Source organism: Saccoglossus kowalevskii, chromosome 7, assembly GCF_978046115.1.
Source record: "Saccoglossus kowalevskii chromosome 7, keSacKowa6.1, whole genome shotgun sequence".
NCBI classification, from domain to species: Eukaryota; Metazoa; Hemichordata; class Enteropneusta; family Harrimaniidae; genus Saccoglossus; species Saccoglossus kowalevskii.
The window spans coordinates 18,514,548-18,540,457 of NC_140647.1; the positions used below are offsets into that span (position 1 = coordinate 18,514,548).

At 34.3% G+C, this 25,910-nt stretch overlaps 1 protein-coding gene across 2 annotated transcripts in view; it reads left to right on the forward strand.

Moving 5' to 3' along the window:
- The first annotated feature begins 6,798 nt into the window (after positions 1-6,798).
- The window catches only part of LOC102803527 (rho GTPase-activating protein 23-like), an 80,993-nt gene continuing 61,881 nt past the window's right edge, over positions 6,799-25,910 (forward strand). The window contains exon 1 of one of the 2 annotated variants that reach the window (XM_085501209.1): positions 6,799-7,298. In XM_085501209.1, coding sequence (XP_085357335.1) covers positions 7,248-7,298 — 51 coding nt within the window. In that variant the 5' untranslated portion in view covers positions 6,799-7,247. The remainder of the gene's footprint in view (positions 7,299-25,910) is intronic. The other variant, XM_085501210.1, reaches the window with a different exon arrangement.

A 25,910-nucleotide genomic window follows, 5' to 3' on the forward strand; every position in this document is an offset into this window, starting at 1 on the left:
GTCATCAAATTTGCTCATGCTTGAACATGTCTGGAACCATTTCTTGGACATGAACTGGATGATTTCATTCAAACTCTGAACCATGCATCTTATGTTACAAGTGCATGTCCTATTTTTTCAAAATTTGAAGAAAAATGGCCATCAATTGGTCATTTTTGTTCAAATCTTGAATTCATTTCTGTGCTCATTTTTGTGCTGATTCCTCACTAATTTATCACCATATTTACTGTCCTCATAGGCAATACTGGAGGATGTGTTATATTAGTCCCTTTTCAGATGTAAACATGGAATAACGTCTGTGCGTGTGTCTGTTTGTATCAAGCAGTATCTCACACATGCTTGGACCGGTAAATCTTGAGTTTCATATATACATCAGACATATACATTATATTGGGCATATGCACATGCATTTGTTTTATGATCTGATTCAAGATGGCAGCCATTTTAAGGCCATAATAAATCAAAATCTCACATATGCACCATTCCTGTACCATATCTCAGTCGTGTATAGATGGATTTGGTTAAAACTTGGTAAATACATATGGGACCTTAACGCATGTCATTTTTTTCAGATCAACAATAAAATGCAGCCATTCTGGATCCACATCTCTGCCATGGCTGGACTAATGAAGTTTTAACTTCACACATACAGCATATTGAACAAATGCATGTGCATTTTTGTCACCAGTCAATCCAAAATGGCTGACTTGTTTTTAAGAATGCCATGTCTTGTACATGCTTGAACCAATCAAGTTTAACACATTCATCACACATCTGGTCATATATTCTGGAAATTGATTTCAGTTGCTCATTAACTGATTGAATTCAAATTCTATGCAATCATCTGCATGGACCTTGCAGGATGAAATTAAGTTTTGTGATTGGATTCATAATCCCCTGGTTGGCTGTCATATTATTTGATAGAATGCTGTACAATATTGTAATTCTGACATGTGCTCATGATATCATTATATGGCACTAATTTAATACTGCTACAAGACACCTTAGTTTGTTGATGAAAATGGGTACAAAGACATAATGGTAACCTATTTTGCATTGTTATGTAATTTGATGACCGACTGGTGACCATCTTTGTTCCAGGCATGTCTGGGCTGATTTGCAGAGTCAGTAAAAGCCTTAGCAAGGACTACGGGTAGTTCCTGTTAGGGTGAACTCCATAAATATGGAACAGAAGGTTCCAGTACATTCATTAGGACTTGATACCCAACCCCTCCAAAAAAAGATAAACAGCTAAAATAAAGAATGTTAATGTACTATTTTGCATGCTTTGCCCTCAATTTCAAGTGACACCATCCCATGGTAGATAAATGTTGCATCTATAAACTTCATTTAACACTAGAGGGCGCTTTTTTCAGAAACGTTTTGTACACTGATTCTGATATTTGCTAAAAGTCAGTCTGACGTTTTATCTGACTGATTGATTTGTGGCCATTTTCCCCACCATCTGAAAAAATACTAACTTGGCGAGTTTAGTAAATTACAGTTTGAGTCAAAATATGTTCGAAGAACATGTGCCAGCTGAACTTGGTTTGCATGTTATTGATTGACAAACTTTGCTGATCTTCTATTTTTAACTGTCTTATGTGTATGAGGCCCGTGAATTCCTTATATTGTCTAGAATCTAATACTAGTATTTTGTTTTTGACGTAATTTCAATTGACGAATTGGCGGTAAGTAATCCCAATTTAGATTTTAGCTTTGATTATCGAATTTATGTATGTGATGACGACAATTAGCGTTCAAAAATAGGTTACGTGACCGTATTGGCCACACAACTAACAAATACAGTGTATGTCCCGGTAAGGGACATACATGGTTACAATTTAACTGACTTCAGAATATACTTAAATTGGAGAGAAGAGAACAGACAGAAAAGGTGCACATCTCATTTATCGAAACTTATTACTTATTGAACATTAATGGGAATATATCTCAAAAGTTGTATTCTTCAAGTTCACACATTGGTCGTTCGTATTTCGTGAAAACGAACAATGTATGGGGAATACTTATTGCAATGGGTGCATTGTTATAAAATACGTTGCAGACTTTGTTTGCAGCAACTAAGAAATAATGTAGACATATCTGTGTTTGTTAATTAAATACTATTTCGTTGAAGGGTGTTGGTCGTCGCACAGCGCGTGTTCGAATTTTATGTAAAAATGTGCTGAACAGGACGCGACGCGGCGACCTTTAAAATAAATAATGTTTACCGAAAATGAAATTTGATCCAAAATAAAATAAAAGTGTGTGCACAAATAATTAGGAGATAGTAATTTATCATGAATCACATTCTATGTGCATTTAATATCACGAATTGTTTTCATCTGAATTGCGTCTTTTATTTGATTTTCAACACAACATACATACAGCATTAAATATATAGGCAATAAAAACGACCGACATTCAGACGCTATCGTCGTCGTCGTAGTTGGCGTTATCTGTACTCGCCACATTCATCAGATATGGCTTTCTGAAATAAAGGAGTCCGTCTGAATGTAAATAAACATTTTAGTGCATGGACCTACAAGAAATTGTTTCACATTCAATGAAAGGTCATTTCCATAAATACTTCACACGTGAATGAGATGCATCATGGGAGTACCACAATGCAACGCCGAATCATGAAATTCATATACATGTCAATTCTTGGAATAGTTGAATAATATTGAAAACATATGTGAAACCATAATAATCCCATCGTCGTCTCTTGTATGCAAATACGACTCTGTTGCAAGTTTTTAGTTTGGACTATCGGTATAAAGAGTCTGGGTTAGAAGTGTAAAGGGGTGGCTGGGCGAGAGTTTGTTCTCAAGTCAAATACACGAAAAAGCGCCACCAATGGCTATTGTTTTCTCCATGTCAGGTTCAGGTTTTAATTTCTTGTGAGAGTAATTGCTTTTTTGTTGCTTGTGTGTTTTATTTTAAAGATGTATAATCAACAAGAATATCAAGACCGAAAGTTTGTTTTAATGTATTTTAATTAATGATTAATTTAGCACTGTACGGTATACTGAAAAACACGTCTTTTAGACTAGCATGTATATGCTCATAATGAGATTGAGTTGAATTAAAATTCGGTTAATTCGCTAAAGTAGCATGTATAGCTATTTCAATGTATTTAGAATATCTAGTCTAGACATGCCTATTTCCACTCCGTCGTACCGATCAGATAACTAAAAGTTTGGTATACATGTAGTTATCTGAGAATACGCGAATCTCTTTCAGCTTTAGAAATCCACAAAAGATGGAACTGAGACGATTGAACAACAGCCTTAAAACAGTATTGTATTGCAGAAAAACATAACATGCAAAATTAAGTTGTCGGGTACTGGTGAAGTTAACGGGATGGGTTCAGTTGTGCTTTGGAAAAGTAGGAACATGTTAAAATCACTGTTTGAACTTTGCAAAATACTGATACATGTGAATTAGTTCAATTGGAAAGATAAATAACTTGAAAAATCGATACAACGCTGAATTGTCTTGAATTATTCAAACTGTCTAAATATATTTTAGCCCCATGTTTAACACAAACTGAATGTTTTAGGAATTTTTTGCCTGTACTTATAGTTTTGAGGTTTTCGAAAAGATCACAACAGAACAGGATTATTGATTATTCATCGACTTTTTTCAAAGTTGCCCACATTACTGATAAAATTACTTTCATCAAGTATGTGGAATATGGATTCACAGGATAGTGTACAATATTACTCAGAAGCATGTACCCGACATTAAATTGTTGGAGATTTTTCAGATTACGAGAGTCTCCCGTCTCAGACTGGTATTCATCTCACTCTTCACGGAAGCAGGTCACCGTGACAACTCCCATGAGGAGAGTCTGAAATTACAGCGAGATGCAGAACACACGGAGCAATCCAAAAAATCGTGACAAACTCTGCGGACTACTGTAACCCTTGATCTCTCCTGTATCATTGCTGATAACACGCGTACAGCATCTGTAATCAACATGGAGGTAGTCTATAAATAGTAGTGCACTTTCAGGGTCAGATTTAGGCGAACGTTCGGGGTCAGATTTAGATATGTCATAAAGAGATATTATGTTGTGACCACCTTAATTGTTCATTTGTAAATTTGAGCAGAGATTGTTAAAATAGGCATGCGGAAATTTGTATTATTGACAAACTATAGATTTCAGGAATACTTAATAAACGGAACTAGTCAGACTAATTTCGAGGTAATGCGAGATCTTGCCAGTGAATATTCAAAAATCGTCACTCAACGAGGAATTAAGTCCCAACTTCAGATTTTACAAAACGTACGTGATAAAAATAAACTTGAAAATGAATTTAATTTGTTCTTAATTTATTCTATTTATAATCATATAAGGTTTATTTGACTAGACATGTATATTTTCTGAATCTTTGTAAATATGTAGTACCTCTGGTTTTTGTTTCTTTCATTAAAACCCCTGTACATATAATGTATCTGTAAGTCCGTTACATTTCCTCTATTGTATTCCAGCACCGCCACTTACGGTTTGAATAAAAATTAGGAAGATTTCGTTTTTACCTAGAACAAAAACAATGCCATTTGGTGCTGTTTTAACGATATCAAGTCATAAAACAAATTGTAAAACACTTCGGTTATTTTTTTTATTAATTCTCAACTGTGTTGATTATTGTGTTGTCTGAGAAGGAATCGAATGGATTTTTTTTCTTTTCTAATGAATACTTGTTCACGCAAAACCCACCTGGAACAAAATATGCGCATGCGTCATAATGACATTGTAACTTGCCGCATCATCCAATATTTTCTGAGTATGTTTCAAAACAAATTAACAAGTGTTATCATGAACCAATATCTGAAAGGTTTACGGAGTGTGAAAAGAAATACGTGATATAACACACATACACAAAACAAAAACGTAAAATGTTTGTGACAAAATAGTGATTACGTGTACTAATACATGCCACTGGGCTCAGTGGGGTTAGTATCGTCACTTGTATACATCGTCAACCATAGACCTTAAAAAACATTTAAGGTCTATGCTTCAACCAATTGCAGCAGGGATGGAAAAGCTAATCTTATGACGTCAGCAAATGTTCATGTGTTGAACCTAAACAATATCGTAGCTTTAATTATCGTCCATGTCTTCGGACATGTTTATATGTGTTTCCTTCAAATTAATCAATATTTATAACGATAAACGGAATGCCTTTGTCGCACCATGCAGGTATAAACCTCGATGATCACATTGGGAGCCTGAGTAAATGTTGTATAAATTAAAAATAGGTATATATGCAAAATTCCCGGCCAAAGGACAACTTAAAATCCGATATCAGTCATTTTCTCGGTTCGAGTCAATTAAAACATCTGATTTGCCAATCATCTTGTTGAAATATCGTTCGATCGATGAACGCTTTAGACCTTTCAAACATGTTTCCATCGTTACGAAAATATTAGTATTAAATTACGGCTCCAATTACACCTATAGTTATGAGAAGATACATCCCGATTGCTTGAGCTGCGTGTGTGTGTGTGATTGTATTTAAAGTCATGACGTAATGACCAAATTAGCGGTCTATATTTATTATAATTGTATATGAATTAATTTTTTCATATTGTTACGTGTGAATAGCATATGTACCCTTACGTTTTACCCTAAATCATTGTATGTACACAGGCCGTGCATATCCTGATTACAAAAGAATTAAAAAACAACGTCACTCCAGGTCATTTGTTATTTGTTTTTATACCGTAACACTTTTTTTGTCCCTCGCACCTCTCTGATCTTGATATCACATCGGAGTCCACATACATACTACTGTGGACAGTAATATGAATACGGCAAGCACGGTGAGTAAAATAGTGTAAAACAGAAACATGAAATAATCTCAACACAATGTATTTTTATGGAGTTAAATTAGCTAAACTTGTATAAGGAAGGAACAATATACAACCAGATGCCTTTATCTGCCGCACAAATGACGTAGTAGATGAGCAATATTAGTCACGTGATCAGATGAGGTCACCTTTCTGTATCAATACAAACCTTGCACATGATTGGTTGAAACAGTTAACGTTTGATATGCGTTATACTACCGTATAAACCGTTTATATCCGGTAAAAATTTACAAAAATACCCGGCTTGTTGTAAATACAATTTTTTTACTTCATTCGCGGCATGCTCGGGTATTTACAGGGAAATAATACTTACTGTAAAATGACTAATTTTCACTGGGTTTAAATTTCACTGATTTACCATTTCAGGCATAATCAGTGGGTTTTAAATTCACGGTTTCGTCATTTAGATAATGTGTTCTATGCTAAATTTTACATATTCACTGGGTTTTAATTTAGCGCATTTTTCCAGTCAGCGAAATAAGCTAAATTAAAACCCAGTGAATAATTAACCCCTTTACAGTACTCCGTTACAGGCAGGCTAAGCCAATCAAAACACGTATTAGAAAATGCATTATCTAATGAATTATTCATGACCTATGCGGTCAGTCGGGTTCCGTGCTCGACATTTGAACTATCCCGTATGTCTCGGATATCCTGTCATTTTTTACATGATTTCGTCAACAACATTCTACTTTTCAAAGGACAGATTATTCTACGACAACTCAGGTACACCTAAACAGGTTCCAGATGCTATATATAAGTAGGAAGCCGTGGATTGTTGTTCTAATTTACAACACAACGAACTGTTCGCGATCAAACTCTGATCTGATCGTAAATTTGTTTTACTTTCACTGAGCAACTTTTGATTGATCGTTTAGAACCCCTGCGATGTCGCTTGTTTCTCTAGTGTTTCTGGATTGACCTCATAAGGAGCATATTTTGCCGTCTGTTTTTACTGTGGTAGCATTTCTCGTTATTTTGGGTGTGCCAGTTGTTTCTTTAACCGCGAGTCGAAGTTGTTTCCCTTGTGCGGAAGTCGACCCGAACAAACGTCAACAACATCGTGGTCGTGTCGATATGGAGTCACTCGGCCATTATTAGGAGTGTACTTAATTTTAACCCCCTCTGTATTTCTCATACCATACCGGATCCTCGCCGTGGATTTTGTTAAGGATATATTTGAAACCGGTTATTTAAGGGAATTGTTATCGTAACAGGATCGTGTCAACTCTAAAGATTGGAGAACCTTGTCTAGGAGTAGGACACCAACCACAATGACATTGAAAGTGCGTCTACTGAACCGCCACCCGATCTATGACTTTCCAACAATCTGTTGACAATCTCGGGGGACATTTACCAAAACTATGGCAAATCGAAATGTAAACGAAGAACAGACTAGCAAGAAGGCGAGAAAGGTAAGTAACTACTTTGTTTATGTTCACATGGCACGTACTGTTTGTACGGAACTTGTGGAATTACAACACCCCCCCCCAAAATAGTGTCCCCCCCTTTGGCCCCAAACACAAGGGCAATGTCCGCTGAAGAATTTGGGCTCTTATTTGTCCATGCCTTTCTGTACATAAAGAGCAAACACTGGAAAACATTTACAGTATATTATAGTTTAAAACTCCCCCAGCTTCATTAATAATTCCTGTTTATACATCGAACTTCGCTGATTTTGTATTTTAGTCCAAGCCTGGGCTGTCAAGTACTGTGATTATGTATAATGAACTTGAATTTTAGTTTGTCTGGTGTGGCATTGGAGTCATGACCCTGTCAGTCTCTGACCCTGCATTCCAGTGGTTGAATGAGTTGTATCAAGTCTTGGAATCAGGAGTGTTCAGCTGCAAGTGATTAAAGTGACCCATGCAGTGACAATTGTTAAATCGAGCAGAAAAAAATATGCCCCCTCCCAATCCGTGTTTCTAACAATTGGTGGTGAGTAGATATCTGTGTCCTGTTTCATTAAAATTGAAATAAAAAACACGCTAAAAGTGATACAAGTAAAGTACATTTCTTTATGATTTCTTGGCTTGCTATGAACTGTTGCCACGTGCGTTCATAAAACCGATGACTATGCCTATGTAGAGATTTACTAAATTTAGTACCTGCCTCCATTTAATGTTGTAGATCACAACAGTTGTCCTTACTGACCCACATCTGAATTGACTTTTTATTTGAGGAGCTTGGTTTGTTGATGGGCGGAAATATAAGTAATCCTTTAACTATGCAATCTTCATACCTTAATAGGAAGTGTTGGAATGTATCAGAGATGTTATTGTACCAGTTTACGGCTACTTTGCTCTTATGTGCAGCAGAGTACTGTAAACCACTTAATTTTTCCAAATGTCATTGAATTATCCAATCAGGAAAATTAAGCGATTTACAGTATACAGTTGAGTTACATTGCATGTCCTATCCATATTAATTAAGGAATGATCCAGATCACTGTGCCCATAACAAGAACCAATGCACATAATTAAAGTGTAACAATTGATGTTTCACATTATTTTTTAATAATAACATGGAAAACTTGACATTGGAAAATTGCTATGTGAAAGATGTTTGATCATCTATAATTTGAATTACGATTCATAAACTTAAAACATAAATTATGGTATTTGCATCACAGTACCGGTATTATAATACAATCTTTGTTGCATAGTGCATGATTGAATTTCGCATAAATAAACAATGTAATTTACGGAACCAAATTCAAACACGATACAGTGTAATGACTAGCGCTTCAATTCAGTGGTATTGATTTGAGCCTTAATCATTAGCATTTAATAGCAATATATAAAGTTTTTTATTATTGGCATTAAATTTAGTGTCTAAATCAGCCTTTAAAAAAGTTTCTATGGCATCTTTATATTGTTACTGCTGTTCGTAGTTCAGAATTGTCATATTTAAGATAAATTAATAACATAAAATCAACTAAACTTTTGAAATACATAAATTTTCATATTTCAGGCAGGAATGAATGCATTGATATTGTCAAGGTAAAAGGTAGACGTTTGAAATTAAGTCATAAATTATAGGATTCATCCTATTACTGTAGGTAAACTTAATTCCATGCTAGTCTGGTGTTCTTGTAAATGTTGCTGGTGGGTCCTTGCACATGAGGAATCATGTATAATATTGGCTTTGATGTTTCAACAGTTTTAAAGATTGTCTGGTATTTAAGTTTGTCATCGTTTCAATATTTTGTAAAGATGACAATTGTGATTCCAGACAAGATAGACTTTTATTTCCTTTTCCTTTTAACTTGTCCTTGTGGATTCCTGAATACCATACACATTGCTGGGAAGGTTAACAATTGTCTCTTTGATGAAACCAAAACATTGGCTTGTATTACTAACTTTTTTGTTCCCTCGTCAATCAAACAGTAATGTAATTCTGTCTGTCTGAATGCTGCTGTTGTATGGACCAACACAGGGATGTTTGATGGTTCTTTGCTGAATAGATGTATCAGTTATCTTTCCAGGGAGGTTGTGTGAAGTAACTACTTTAGGGTGACATCGAGGTTTGTTTGTGTGTGTCTCACAAACCAAGCTGTTTCTCAAGCAAGTGTTTTTTATTTGGTAATTAGAAGCGCATGCGATGATCTAGTGACTGCTTACAATAAATGTATTTTTTGGTTGGTTGGTCTTGATTTGATTTTTTTTTTTTCGTTAAAATTACATTGTGTAAATGTGTATACCGTAATAGTATTACTGTCAAATTCAGTGAATTTTTTCAAATAGTAAAAGTCATTCTATCTTTACCAAGTCATTGTAACAGAATACATTCCAGCTAACTCAAATGGTGCAAGTTTGTACTAGCAGTATATGCTTATATGTGAGATACATGTTCTGTATTGCTCTTTTAGATGTGTGTCTGCAATAGAAACATGTGTACATACAAATTCGTGTGGTAAAATATTTATGTACACCAAAGTTAGCATCTGTGCTGATACAGACAGTACCAGTAGTTAATTCAGTAGTTTTGATTTGTTTTTAAAATGTTATGGACTTTCACATGTGTTTTCAATGAATCGCTGAGTTTCATATTGGTACTCAAGTGTTGATGAACACCTCAAGGATATTCAGACCAAATTGAAAATTATTTGTCATTTTTGTCATATTTTCAATAATATGGGCTCATGCCATCAAGATACCAAAAATGAAAATAAAATTGGAATTACCTGTCAATTATTTTATGAAACAAAGTCTGAATGTCATGAAAAATGGTCAAAATATGCAGTTTTGCACTACATGTAGTTTCCGTGATGAAATTATTTTTTCAAATCTCACAATTATGCTTAGTGATGTGAGTGATATGGGATGAAAGAGTTGTAAATTAATATTGATATGAATTGAAATATTGCTAAAACATTAAAAAAAAATTACATTTTAGTTGGTGAGTTTCCTAGTGTGATAGTAGTTTTTTATTTACCGGTATATGTACAGTTGGGAACTTTGCTCACCTAATGCATTGTGCAATAACATGCTCGGTTGTGTTCAGTATGGGACGCATAGCAACATATACATGTATACATACATGAACATGTATGGGGGTCAAATATAGAAAATGTGAATACAGTTACATTGAAATGTACGCTATGACCACCACCTTTTAATTGTTGTTCTTTTACAATAGTTGACAAACTTGAACTGTTACATTTGTACATGGCGATAATCTGTTATTATTAGCGATCACAAATGTACAAACTGTTTTAATTGCCAAAATACAAATAACACATCAGAAATTGACAACATCACCGAAAAACTTATTTCACCGGTGTGACCTTCTTATTCCTATCTCATGGGTTGATGTAATACAGTCACCCTCTAAACCACAATATCTTGCTTGTCTTGTGCAGTCCAAGCATTTCAACCCTTGTACATGTTATTGAGTTACACGTTTTTTTTGAAAAGCTGTATTTTACATTACCCTTTTGTTGTGCTAACAATTAACAGTGACTGTAGGATACATATATATGACTTGTACCTGTATCTGAATGTTAGGGTTTGTATCCTGGTGATAAGACAATTTATGTAGCAAGTAACTGCATGAGATAGCCAGCCTCTATTTAACAGTAAATGTGCCTGTTAGATTATCTCTGATATTGTTATTTGGCATTGGTTATCAGAGCCTAATAGATCAACTTCCTTACTGGTAATTGAGTGAACTGTGTTCATTATTTGTGGAATGTCCTTGTGGCCTGTTTTCAAAATTTCTTAACCAATGTGTTAGTCCTTTAAGCTGACCTCTACGAGGTCAAGGCCACAAATAGTGTATAATAAGCACAGATTCAAAAGTTCTTGGAATGTGCTGACCATGGATTGTTGAAAGGTAATCACAGTTGAACCAAGATCTGTACATTCATTCGTTTACATCCACTATGCCATGTACGTAGGTAAGTCAATGTACTTGGTTGAATGGGGGTTGGCGCTGAAGTTATTTGAGGTCAGGGCACTCAAAACCTACATACACCTATGTACAGTCTGTGGTGTTTCAAGTACACTGGCATGAAATTTTAAGCCATGGATTTTTGTTGTACGATTGACATCTGAGTCTGAGTTGTACATAACAGTCTCCGGTAACTGGATAGCTTTGTAAAATGCTGAATAAGGAATGTTTAGTCAGTACATTCTTGTGGCATGTCCATACTGTGGCTTAACAAAAAAAAAAGAAAAAAAAGAGATGTGTATACCGTAGTTATAATCTCGCCCCAAGTTTCCAAAGTCACGATTTATGTAGTGAGTACACTGTAGTTGTTTAAGTTCTACTCAGGTCATGGAACATGTGTTTTGTAGTTTCATGCTCAGGTTAAGCAACTTATTCATGCCGTTGTTCAAAAACATGGTCTGGTAATTTTAACCCAGTGTGTGCATGTACAGTGTCAATCCCTCTTGACCAATATTATAAAAAACTGTTTTGAATCAAATATTGAGCAGAATTGTGGGACATTGGGGAGTTTTTGCAATTACATGTACCCTTTGTGTGCCTGTTCCTGACTGATATTTCGATATAACCACTTTTCGGATTTTAATAAAACTTCATACTGTGATAATGCACAGACCTAATTAGTGTTTGGTCAAAATCAGTGCTTATTAATTAGCTCATTTTCATAATAATTAGCTCATTTTAACCACTGTAAACGATGAAACTTGGTACATTGATGCTACATGTATGTGATAGCAGACATCCTTGATTAGATTTTAGTGGAAATCATGCCAGGTTTGCTGCACTATTACTTCTGAATACTAACCCGCAATATATTTTCATGAATTGTTAGTCTCGTCTATATACATGTAGGTCAAAGGTCAGGCTTGGAAACACCAGTACCAACTCTATACCAACAACTGTTGCCTAACGGAATGATTGTCTATCCAAAAAAATGTCTGTATCTACAGAAAGAAAAACGAAACTCATTGGAGCATGAATGCTATGCCTGGATCCATCATACATGTTTATGTATGGTAGACAGTGTGAACAGAAGTCAGTTTGAAGCCACTAGCTCATATATAATGTATGTAGTCTTCAATCAGAAGGCACTGGGGCAACACACTCATATTCACATGAATAGTACTGGGTGATACTCCACACTGTTTTAGTATACTGTAAAATACTTTATTTTCGCTTGGAATTAATTTTTGCTGAAGGAATGATTCAGTGAAAATAAAATCCAGCAAATATACATTTTTTCCTATGTTTTACATTCAACTTGTCAAAAATCAGTGAAAATTAATTCCATACACTTAAAAAGTGTTTTCAGCGAAAAATTAATTCCTGCTAAAATAAAGTATTCTACAGTATATATTTTTATCATCGTACTGATTTTGGCTTCTTCAAAAACGTTTTTGATTTCCAACCTCGCTAGTAGTTCAGCTAGCTTGCGGAGATGATCGATTGTCCTGTGGACTCTGACTGTGTGAATATCACATACCATGATACATTTTGACAGGTTGACTTCTGAGACATTAACGTCACTCAACCACAATAGTCTTAATCCAGTCATGCATACTCACTGTACAAAATAAAATTGCTGCGTGATATAAAATAATGGAGAACTTCAGATACAATGTACTTACTATTCTACAAGTGTGTGATGCGTCTTTTGTTTGATGTGACCTCTCATTTTGCTTAAGACCTGGTGTTTGTTCACTGCATGAGCAATTCAGTGTTGCTGTGCATTTTGTTTTTAATTGGGTTCATCACTTTCAATAATTTAGCATGAGGAAAAAAAAGTAATTGCGTTAAATTTTATTTTACTCTAGATCTTCACACTCAAAGCTTTATGATTTTCCATACACACCGGGGGTGGGGGTGGTATATTCCCATTCAGTTGAACAATAAATTTTAAGTGACAGTGTATAATATTTTAACGTATCAGATGTCCTTTTGCCTAATTAAGGTGAACATTCTTATCAAATTATAAAATCAGGTCAAAGTGGTTTAAATTGTCTACATTTGTTTGTGAAAACGGGCAAATCAAATCGGTGTATATGTTCACGTTTTAAAGGCATGACTGACTGAGTGATGGCTGTAAGTAAACCTTGGATGACCTGACATCAATCACGATGGTTCTGCCGTCTCTGTATTCTCTTCTCTCTTTACTCACCCCATACAGATTTAGATAAGCAGTGATTTAGGCGTTCAACTAACACTCAAGTTCACACAGGTCATCTCGTCTCCCTGCGTATGTATCCACCCAATCTCTGCCCACCAGTGTAGACTTTAGAATGTAAATCTGAAAAGCGTTTGAAGTGGTAAGGCATGGAAGAAAACCAGTCTGGAGACTTCAAAATACATGTGTTTTTAGGGATCTTGTTTCATTACTGAGTCTTGTAGCAAGGTGTAGTGTTCAATTGTTTGGTATATATAGTAACCATTGTGTTGCTTGTTATTGATGGCCCTTTTTTTCTGAATAGCCGTAATCACATGTGTTCAAAGTGAAAGTTGTTTTTTTCACCCACCCAATCTATACACAGATCCATAAAAATGCTTGAACAAAAGGCTTTTGTTGAGGACTGTACAGTAACATTACTTTTGTCAATAATCTCCCTTTCATTGGAAACTAGTCTCCACTACAAAATACACGTTTCTGATATCTTTTTAAATATCCAGAATTGGACAGACAACAATCGTTAGTGTTTGTAATTAACTATGTCTATGCCTTTGGGTGTATTAAAGCTTGCATATCGGTAGCCAGGTGTAAGACATACCCTGTGTGGTTATTTTGATTAACTGTTCTGACTAGTCTCGTTAATTGCCTGACTTATACTTTTACCCTATTGACAGTCTACTAATGATTTGTTTTTGTTTAAAAAAAAACATCTGTGCAAAACAATTTATCTCAATTTTTCTAAGCCTGCATTTCAACAAGTTCACCGTGATCGTAATTCAATACATGTCTGGTGCTTTTTTCACCTTTGTGGTTTTAATAGTCAGCAAAATTCTACCTTTCAAGATATCCCAGTTTTCTCCACGAATTCGTTATGGCAGTACAACCACTTTTACCACAGATTCTTCAGATATACAAATAAAACGTACGATCGATTCAGTTTGTAAGGAACACTGTCTCCATTCATTTTGTCCTCACAAATATATTAAAATCATGAAATTTGAATAATTCCTAGCATTGTAAATTAAAACTGACTATAAACAAAACTGATATGTAGTTATTTGCTGTGTTCTTTTACAACAGAGAATCGCAAATTTAAAAATTTGGTGCTGCACTTAAGCCAAAACACTTGGGCCTTAGATGTTTTTTTTTGGTCAATTTATTTGTTATTTTTAAATCTTTGATTTGTTTATTTCATGATGATATTTTTATTCTCTAATTTTAATGAATGTTTTTATTATTTTTGGTAAAAAGTGATGTTTTTGACTTCTTGTTGAAAACTACAAGTCTGATTGCTTTGATATTATACATATACATATAGGTACATGTACCTCAGGTGGACCTCTCTAAGATTTGTTCATTTTGAGAAAATATTTTCAAATTTCTAATCGAGGTGTGCATTGCTAACAGCCAAGCTATCTCAGCTGAGAGGCTGCTTTTTTAATGTATGGATATTTATCAAGAAACATAAATGCTGTGATCAACTCTAGTTAGGGACGACGTCAAAAGATCGATGTCGGATAAAAAACTTATTTCCTTTAGTTTGGGGGTGGGGGGTTTTGACCTCAAAAAGTTTCCATCCTACAAAAACAATTTTATTTTTTAATGAAGTCAAAAAAATCTTGGAGTATTTGTAGTTCGTTTTTTTTCTATCCAATCATGGACAGAAATAGCCGAAAAGCCAAAAAACAGAAAAATGGTTTGGTTTGAGTGTAATTCTGTACGTCAAATGAGGCGCATTTGTAAAATCTTTTTACACCCACCCGACAACCAACGTCTATGCAATACTACTGTCCGATTATCAATTTGTATTTAATGGTGAATGTAGTCTGACGCCATGACCAATATTTATCAATTAAGTTTCAATGGGGGGTAGGGGGTTTGGAAAAAAACTAAAGGAATTAAGTTTTTTATCCGACATCGATCTTTTGACGTCGTCCCTTAGTTTTCACATTGACAACAATACACTAACTTTGTCTTGTATACTGATGTATGTGCACATAGATTTGGAACCATTTCTACCGTTAACACTATCAAGAAGATTAAATACGCTATTTCAAGTATGACTGCTTTCAAAAATCTACTGTCCTATGAATAGATTAAAGATGGACAAAGCTAACTAAGTAAAATAGCAGACTATTTAAAAAATAAAGACCTACAAATTCTTAATATTTTGCTGAGCAAAGAATTCCATCAAATAAATAAAAAGATGTGGTACTTTAACTTGTTTCCATGGAAACAATATCTTTGTGATTTTATAGTGTGAACCCCTACTTTGGAAGCCATTTTAATTAAAAAAAATAATCAAAATATAAAAAACTGATTCAAAAACCAATTCAGATTACTGCAAATGTTTTCTGTGGACTTGTAAATAGTTAGTCCTAGGGAATAACTTGGCACAATAATCAAGAAATTCCTTTATCATAGTGTATCCACCCTTTAAATGTCTGTCTGAGTAATGTCATCGTGTTGTAATATAAGAAAGATTCTTGTAATATCTGAATCAGTCGCAGGTTGTCTGTGTCTGCCACTCAACATTGTATATTGATAATATTAATTTAAAATAACAAACAATGGAAAATAAATATTTGAGGATGATATCTTGTAGATCATGGATACATTTCTTTTGTTTTCATGTCATGTCACGTCATGTATAAATTGTAAAAGTGTTTTTTGATCTGAATTGTAAATATTTTGCAGGCACTAGTATCTTATTGTGTACATTGTGTGTAACATGTTTTTGTGTGATGTCCTCATATGCTGTGTAGGTGACCCCTTAGCTTAGCATATCCAATTTACCCAATTTACTCTCATAAAACCAGTATAAAGTTTAATTGAAGTTCTTTGTGCCCATATGATGTACCTTTGACTGCCTGTTTCAATAATCTTCAATTTTTTCTTGGTTTTATGGGTTAAAACAGGTCAAATAAGGACATGGGGAATTCCTAATTATTGCTGAATTCATTTCTACATGTAATACCGAAATACATAGGTAACGAATTTTATCGCACATGGCCATAAAAGCATCATGCTGTCATGGCGCCACAGTGTCAGTGAGCTCAGGGCTATATTTGTCTGCAAAATGAATTTGCATGTGAGATAGGAGGTCATCAAACTTAAATTTATTGATTCATATTTCTGCTTAAATTTCTTATTAAAAAAAAATCAGAAAATACATGATCACAAACTCATCATATTCATGCATTCGATGGTTCTCAGTCTCTCCTTTCTTAACATGGCAGTTAATACTAAATAGCAACACGAACACTTAAAAAACTAATGTATTGCAGAGGGAACTTTGATGGAAATTTAAAGAAATTTTGCAATTTCCCATGAGTTAAAAAATTGCCTCTATTTGCAGAATTAAAGCTGCTTTCAGTATGTGATGATAAGGTAATGATAAGGTATGAGTAAGTGCTAATGTAGTTAGTTGCCATTAGTGCAGGTGAGCTCATCCATTAACATGGTACCTGTATCAAATTCATCAAGTTATTTGCATTCTCTTTCTCTGCATATACACATTATTTTTTTTGCTGGCACTCACAATTTAACAAGAATTGTATGACACTTTCGATTTAACAGGAATTGTACAACACTTATGAGACGGCAGGAATTTCCCACTTAAATATGCCATGTGACAACTGGGATAACTGTTTGAGTTAAATTATCTGTAAAGCTAATTTACCAAATCTGTTGTTGACAATTGTTATAAAATGACACGTACATCATTGAGTAACACTTAGAGATGATTTGTAAGACCAACACGTGTTACTTTCAGATCAAAATGTTAAGGTAGCGAGAAGGGAAATTTTCACTTTTTTCTTGATTTTTCACAAATTGATAAAACGGTTACTTTAGACCTTGATACATCACCCCGGGTTTACAAAAGATTGAAATTGCGAAATAACGTTGCTCAAATTAGTGTTTTAAAACACTAGCAGAAAAGACTACAACTGGCGTTTCGTGGATATTTGCATAATGTTTATCTTTGAAAGGGTTTAAATGATAACATCTTATCTGTATACTCTGTTGTTGACGATTCTGATATAACGGGTGATAAGCTTCCAGTTGCAAACAATGCGTGTTTATCTAACGTCCATTGTCAGCATTATTGTCAGTCGAGACTTCGACCGAGAAACATGGTCATACAGTACTCATTTCGCCCAACCTTCCGCTTTTACATCGACCGCTTATCGCTTAATTTCCGACCACGCGGTCTTGTCCGACCGGAAACCGACCGCATTTTAATCGCGTTTTGTTTTCGCTCGCTCGCTCGCTCATTGAAAACATTGACCGCTCACCCAAATACTGATCACTGGCATATGGGTGGTCGAAATGGTGGTTTTGATAGTAAAGTGTGAACATACAACTAGTATTAACTATTATTACATTCTGAACGACACTTCAAATCTAATAGTTGTATTACACTTGTATCGTGAAAGCAACTGAACTGGGACCTCTTGTTACGTGTTTTGGGTGCTTGTTCTAGATGTAATATTTTTTTTTTAATGAGACAGTTACGTGAAAAAAGCCTAGGTAACTCCTTTTGAGAGAGCAGAGAAACGAGGAAATGTTAGTGATTAATTCCAAAAATAACGATACCGAATCCACATCGATCCACGTCTGGTAAAATTTGACATTGAATTTTTAAAATTAAGTCACGATCATTGAACGAGTTCGGTCTATACCGTATACGTACCATAAAAGTGTTCCCACAACAAATATTTTCGACTAAAAACGGCCATATGCCCTGAAAGAATCGAACAGAGCTTGACATGTATGAATAATTTATTGGGCTTAAAAGAAAAACGTGTCAAATTTAGTTATAGCCATAACTTTTTTAGCGCGGAAGTTGTCAACAAATGTAAAAAAAAATCGTGAATTTCATAGATTCGAATAAAATAAAGCAAGCGATTGATAAGGATGATTATTAATATTTTCCCCGATGCTCTTCGAATTTTTATTTTTTTTTATTTCAAGGTAAGAAATGGCTAGTTGAAGTTGCATTGTCTTCAATGCGGTTGTTTCACCGCGAACAACTCTAGCTCTGTTTTTGCATGGTTTAGTTTTGCGATGTAAAATAAAATATATATTAAAATAATAATACTTGTTTAATTATTTGGGGTTTCAGCCCACAAATTACGGACATGATCCCCATGAATTACGGTCAATGTTTGTATTCTCTCGGCTGATTGTCACGGTGTTGATCGACGCTCTTCCTAAACTCAGCCTGAGTATGGAGAAACCAACGGGGATCGACATTCCAAACTAACAATCGAAATTATCAACGAAAGACGAGATTTTTCTAGATATTTACAAACATACTGTCATGACAAACATATGTAAAATTAACAAATACACAAAGAGGTGTAATATTAGGTTTTATTTTAGGCTTAGAAATATTTTCTTTCACTCAGCCCATGCATGTAACTGCCATTTAGATTTACGGTCCTTTAGCATCGGGGGGAAACAACAATAGTTATACAAAACACATTGCGAAGACTCAACAATCAGGAAAGAAACCTCAGACAACCATGTCGTACTTGTGTTGAAATACATTTTGTATTTCACGTCAGAATATTGTTTAAAATAAAATATTCAGTCCAGGCCAAATCGAGGTCAAAGGGTCAGGTTGCGTGCATATAATTATAGATAGTTAAAACAAAAAGTATTTGAACTTTTGTCAGCTGTTCAACATCTATAAAAAACAGAAAGACAATTATAAGACAATGTGAACCTCGGAAATTATTCTGTTAGTCCGAATTTTAAATGCGCGCGAGCGAGCAGGTGGGCGGTGATATTTCAGGGTTTGCGCGGTCGAAAATGAAGCGGAAATTGTCTGGTCGAATTCAACAAGCGGTCGCAAAAGCGAGAGAAAAAGGTGATTGGAAAGCGGAAGCGGGCGGGAGGTAGTGCGAAAGGAGTACTGTAACTTTGCACAACTTTCTTTTAAATCGTTTTATTTTCCAAGTCAATATTCTATTTTACTAATACATTTTTTTTCTAACGCAATGGCGAAGAAAAGAAAGAAAGCGTTGACAGACGAGGCAAAGAAAAATCTGCCACTCAGTGTCGCGCTCTGACACAGCAATTTTTTTCAAACATCGGCCATTTTGTTTCACCATGAAAACCGTTTTATTAGATGTCTTATCAGAGACACTTGAAGGATTAGCTTGTTTGTAAACTGTCAGCATGTACAGTGGGACAGTAATGTTTGTCAGAGGATTATCCTTCGTTGTTCGTTTGCATAACAATGGAAAACCCGAACGTTCCTGAGTACGGACTCAAATGCCAGCAGTTTTCTTCATTTTTCACGCTCGAGCTTGAAATTATTCATTATCTGACACTCTTTATGAGTTCTATGATATCAGTGGTTAATATGTTTGGCCGTTTTTAGTGTATATTTATAATAATGCAGCAAATCTACAGTGTTTTATTAACCAAAACTGTTTTTCGCGTTTTTCTCGAGTTGAAGTTTTGATCGAGTACGACTCATTGGGACCGCCGCCAAATCAAGTGCGTTCGGACTAGGACATTCAAACTCGCAGTTATCGTTCAAAAGATAATGATGGTGCGAAATATGTCTGGGTTTTTAAAGAAAATGCTTTGTCACAGAATAATAGTCTGTTAAAGGTGCCAAGTATGAAATAATTTAAGGACAAAAAAACAAACCTGAATAGAAATCGGAATAATAGCTCTTTTGATTATCGGAGACGCATTTCAATGGGCTTGATTACGGACAATGCATGACGTAAATTTCACCAGGAAATTCCGCAGTGTGCTCTCGCAATCGCGTACTTAGTCATTTTTACAAGGTTCGCCATTTTTGATGTCACGTGATAATTATGTAAACAATGACTGTCCAGTTTGTGCGAACTTGTACCTCTATACTTAGTCTTTTGATATATATAACCTAAATTACTGTTCTGAACGAGACAACAGACAGAGAATGTTTTATTTAAAAACGTCACAAAACCCTTCTCGCTACCTTAAGGCTAGCAAATAATTGGTTAATGGCCATCTGTGTTGATTTTGTAGTATCATTACAAATCTATCACATGTAAGATAAATTGGATTTTTTTGGTAAACTGGGTCATTTATTTGATTTTATGATGAATTTTATATTTTAATTAATGATTGCAATGTAAGAATTCAGATTCATATTTGTAAAAGGTGTCTATTGCGCTGATACGTTATTTTTATATTCATATTCAAAATACTTACCCATAATACTTTGCCATTATCTGCTATGATGAACTTTTGAGTCATTTGGGTAACATGCTGTCGCCATTTTTGTTGGTCAGGTCATCCCAGGTTGCATTGTGGTTCTAAATTAAAAGCTTTGAAAATGTTGTAGATTTCATGATTTGTTTTCCATCAAAATAGCTTTGAAAATGTTGTAGATTTCATGATTTGTTTTCCATCAAAATAGCTTTGAAAATGTTGTAGATTTCATGATTTGTTTTCCATCAAAATAGCTTTGAAAATGTTGTAGATTTCATGACTTGTTTTCCATCAAAATAGCTTTGAAAATGTTGTAGATTTCATGATTTGTTTTCCATCAAAATAGCTTTGAAAATGTTGTAGATTTCATGATTTGTTTTCCATCAAAATAGCTTTGAAAATGTTGTAGATTTCATGATTTGTTTTCCATCAAAATAGCTTTGAAAATGTTGTAGATTTCATGATTTGTTTTCCATCAAAATAGCTTTGAAAATGTTGTAGATTTCATGATTTGTTTTCCATCAAAATAGCTTTGAAAATGTTGTAGATTTCATGATTTGTTTTCCATCAAAATAGCTTTGAAAATGTTGTAGATTTCATGATTTGTTTTCCATCAAAATAGCTTTGAAAATGTTGTAGATTTCATGATTTGTTTTCCATCAAAATAGCTTTGAAAATGTTGTAGATTTCATGATTTGTTTTCCATCAAAATAGCTTTGAAAATGTTGTAGATTTCATGATTTGTTTTCTATTAAAATAGCTTTGAAAATGTTGTAGATTTCATGATTTGTTTTCCATCAAAATAGCCACCATTTCATGGTTCATTGTTGTGGGCATAATAATAGAAAGTAGTCAGTATATTATTCAGTTTCTGTAGGTACCTTGATTGTCTATGCGTTTGCATAAAACTGAATTAATATGTGAAACTTTTGTCATACCATATCACATATGTCATACACAAATGATTCTCAATAATTGTCTTGACATGAGTTGTTTTTTGACTAATTTTTTACTCTCATGTACGAAGCACACAATGGGAGTCTTTGCAGTTAGTGTGTACGTACGTGTACATTGTATGTGTGTATATGTTCAGCACACAGGAGTTCTTTCTAAGCTTTTTTTGATTTATAATTTGCTTATTGTCAAGTCAGGTTGTCGAAAATGATAAATCAAGAAAAAAAAAATAATAAAATATAATCATGTTAAACTACCGATACATGTACATGTATATCTATAATTGACTTGTATGTTAGTTTGAGTCGCCTCCATGCAACAGTCTTGCATGTCTCACTGTTGAACAAGAATCTCATGTTATCTCTATTGATGTATTCTGTGACTAAATTCAATCCATAAAACCGATATACATGCACAGTTACTATTCTCTGTACTCTTCACACTTGGTCACATCTTGCACATTGTGCCATTATGATTTTATACATGTGTTTCTGTTGGTTGGTCTAATCTCAGTCAATACTTTTTGTATTGTATCAGTTTGTATACATGGCTTGTATGAGTCAGCTTTCATATATCAGTAGATTAAATGTGTCCTCATTTTTAAAGGGACAGTGGTGAAACTAATCATGAATTTCATAAGCTTTAGCAACAATCCACTTTTAATTTCTCTCAAAAAATTAGGAGCCATAAACCTTGACCTCAAATTAAAGCAGCCGGAAATTTGACTTAGTATTGTTTCTAAATAGTGACGACTTTGTAGCACAAGACTAGAGAGAAAACTAAAATATCGCAAAATATATGTAATGTAATATGTATATGTATCCTAAAAATTACATGTATGCGACTACTAGTAATTCACTACCAACTATCAAATTCTTATTCCTCACTTTTGTAGAGGTACTCCGTGATTCACATGTGTACATGTAAATATATTAGAGTCAGATCCCTTAAAAAAACAAATAAATAATAAATGAAATAAAATTAAAAAAATTAAAAAAAAAGCCAAACAATTTTAATCAGGTTGATGTTAGGAGCCTGATTTCCTGGTTGATTCAGAATGTTCATACTTTTCTGTACATGTATCATCTATTAAAATGATACAATGCAACAAAGGAGGATGCGGCTTATATTAGAGCATCTATACATATAAGAAATGGTGTTTTTTTTTATTCTCAATTATTTACTATTCAAACCAAATGGCATACCAGTTGTACTGGTATATGAGAAATACTGTCAGGTTATCGTGGCTCGCTGGTTGGTAGCTTCTTGTTTGTTCTCAAAGTTTTGTGTGAACAATGCAAATAAAACCACGCATGCTGAGTTACATGGAACGATGACGCCATATCTTCAGTGGGTTGTGACGTTTCTTCATTCAGTGTCTGGATAATAGTTTGAATAAAGGTCACTCTGACCTCAGTTTTTTTTTTTTTGGGTGGGGGGTCACCTACATATTGTATAATACATATATGTACATATAGATGGCTGTGCTAGAAATACCTTGTAATGATGTAATCAAATAAAAAGTCAGTTTGTTCAGTGCGTAGTGCACCTACACTGTATTTCGACCTTGAGGTGTGAATGCAGCATGTAGGAGTTTGTCGCTATTGTCCAGTAGTTTCTTAAGGACCGCCCCAAGCCCATTGATACTGTACAGATGTCCAACTTAACCAAGGGTTCCCAGATGATTAAATGAATTTAATCTCTTTTTCTCAAACAATGTTCCATTGTTATAGGCCCTTTTGAATTGGGATCGTGATTTGAACTTCTAGGAAAACATGTCAATGTCATAGCGCTAGCCTTGTTATTGTAGATTTGTCATCTTTATTAGGAGGTACCAAAATGCCGCTTGAATTTGGTCAACCCAAGAAATATACCTGGTACATACATTTTCAACAGAGATTTAATGTTTGATACAGTTTTACAAATGTTTTGTGAATTGTCTCATTTGTGTTGTACAGTATGAGATTATTCTAAATTACTGTTTAAAATAGTTGTTTTTTTGCAACTCTGGGTAATAATGGGGTTTGTCGACAAAAATAGCTTAGATACTTGTTTAAAATGATATTCCTGATATGTGTTATAGAATGTTTTTTTCTGTCAAGCACTTCAAAAAGTTTGTGACGCACTGTAAAAAAACTGTACAAAGTGTAATGACCTAACTCAAGTATATTTGAAATATACAATGTAGGTAGGAGTATACAATGTACAATTTCCTGGAAACATTGAGATGTTCTATTATTTGCTGTGCCATGGAGCTATACTCACTGTACAAACATGGAGAAAATAAGTCTTAAAATCAAATATTTCTCAGATACATTGTGTAAAACATGGTTTCTCAAGATTGATGGTATTCTCACACGTATAGCATGTGTATACATGTATAAGCCTATATCAAACGAGCAGAGAATATACCGGTACACCAAAATCATGAAAAACTGTATCAAACATTCTAAATACGAAAGTGGTTGTCTTATCAATATTCTTACAGTGCATAGTGGAGTCACGTCACACCAGGGAGGATGTGTATTCGATCTTTCTAGCCGACTAAATACTTAGTAGTTTGAAATTACAGTCTATCCTGACCACCATACACGCGTTATTAGGTTTAGGAGATCAACTTCCTATTAAATATGGATGTCAGAGATTAAAACAGTTGTTACTGTTCTCAATAACTCAGACATCTTCTCGGCAAGAAGTGAAAAATGTTGGTGAGATTTTGGTTTCTTGTCTAGGCATATCCATTGTAATTGAGATCTTTGCCTGGAGATCTGTTTAATAAAAAATAAATAAATACGAACTACCGGTACTCCTCTTTCTTCACATTAGTTTTGTGAGTCTTGGAAATTTGGTCATAGTGACTTTTACAAAATTTTCTTCCCGTGAGTATACTGTTTACAGTTCTGTTGTTTTCACTACATGTGCTGGTAAATGTATAAGCATGGAAAGTACTAACCATGGTATAAATAATAGCTTATTTTGGGGCGGGGGAATGCTGGGAAAGGTCTTCATTGCGGTAATCGTGATAACCTTTGACAATTTTTGATTGAAATTATTATATTCTCAATAATTACCAGATATTAGTTAGCATTTTATGGAAAACACAAACATACATGCACCATGTTTTTCTGCTGCGTTTCCTGCTGAAACAACATTTATTTTACAATAAATCGTTCTCTATTGTTTCTGTAAAGATGCATGTACAATAAATGAAACCCAATAATTTGGACATGCTCAAAAATACTAAAAGCTGTCCACATTGTCTTTTTGAAAGTACAGTACTGTAAAATACTTTATTTTTGCTTGGAATTAATTTTCGCTGAAGGAGTGATTCATTGAAAATAAAATCCAGCGAATATACATTTTTTCCTATAATTTATATTGAACTCACAAAATAATCAGTGAAAATAAATTCCATTCAAAACACACAAAAAGTCTTTTCTGCGAAAAATTAATTCCAGTGAAAATAAATTATTTCACAGAATCTCTTAATGGTTTCCATTTGGTTTTCACTTAACAGTAATGAACTAATAGAAAATTTGTGTTGTTTTTGTATCGTCTACAACACAGGAATATAATACACATTAAGTATTAGATAGACATGGCTTCTTGCCATCAGTCCCAATCATGATCGAATTCTTGACGTCGTTGATCTATTCGTACTTTCACACATTGCGTCAGATATGGTCTGTTGTTGGGTTGCAGTTAGGAGGTTTTTTTATTTGCCCCAAATCTTCTTTTTACTGTGGATATTTTTATTTTGTAACATATGATGTTCAAAACAGTTAATATCCTAAATAATTTAAATGCTCCACGTAGTATAATCTAGTCATGTCCATTGTTACCTACCGCTATGTCACCCTACTCCAATTGCACATATACATGTATATGATGTATTTCTCTCAGGGTACAGTGAAGATTCACCGTGTAGCATCGTTTTAGTGGAAAAAATAGAATATTTTGTTATCCCATGCAGGTTTACATGTCCCTAATAAAAGCATGAATAAAATTCTTTCATTGATGACTGAATACGGAATTGAATTATGACGCTTACTACTGGAGCCATCCTGATACTATGATTAACTAAACGATGAAAGGCCATTGGCTGAAATGCTGAGTTTAAATAATAACTTTCAGTTCCAGCTTACAGCAAAGCCACATAACATCGAATTATTTTGTACATTTATTTATTCAGTAGTATGGATTAATAGTTAGTGGTAGTCACTTGAGATTCATTTAG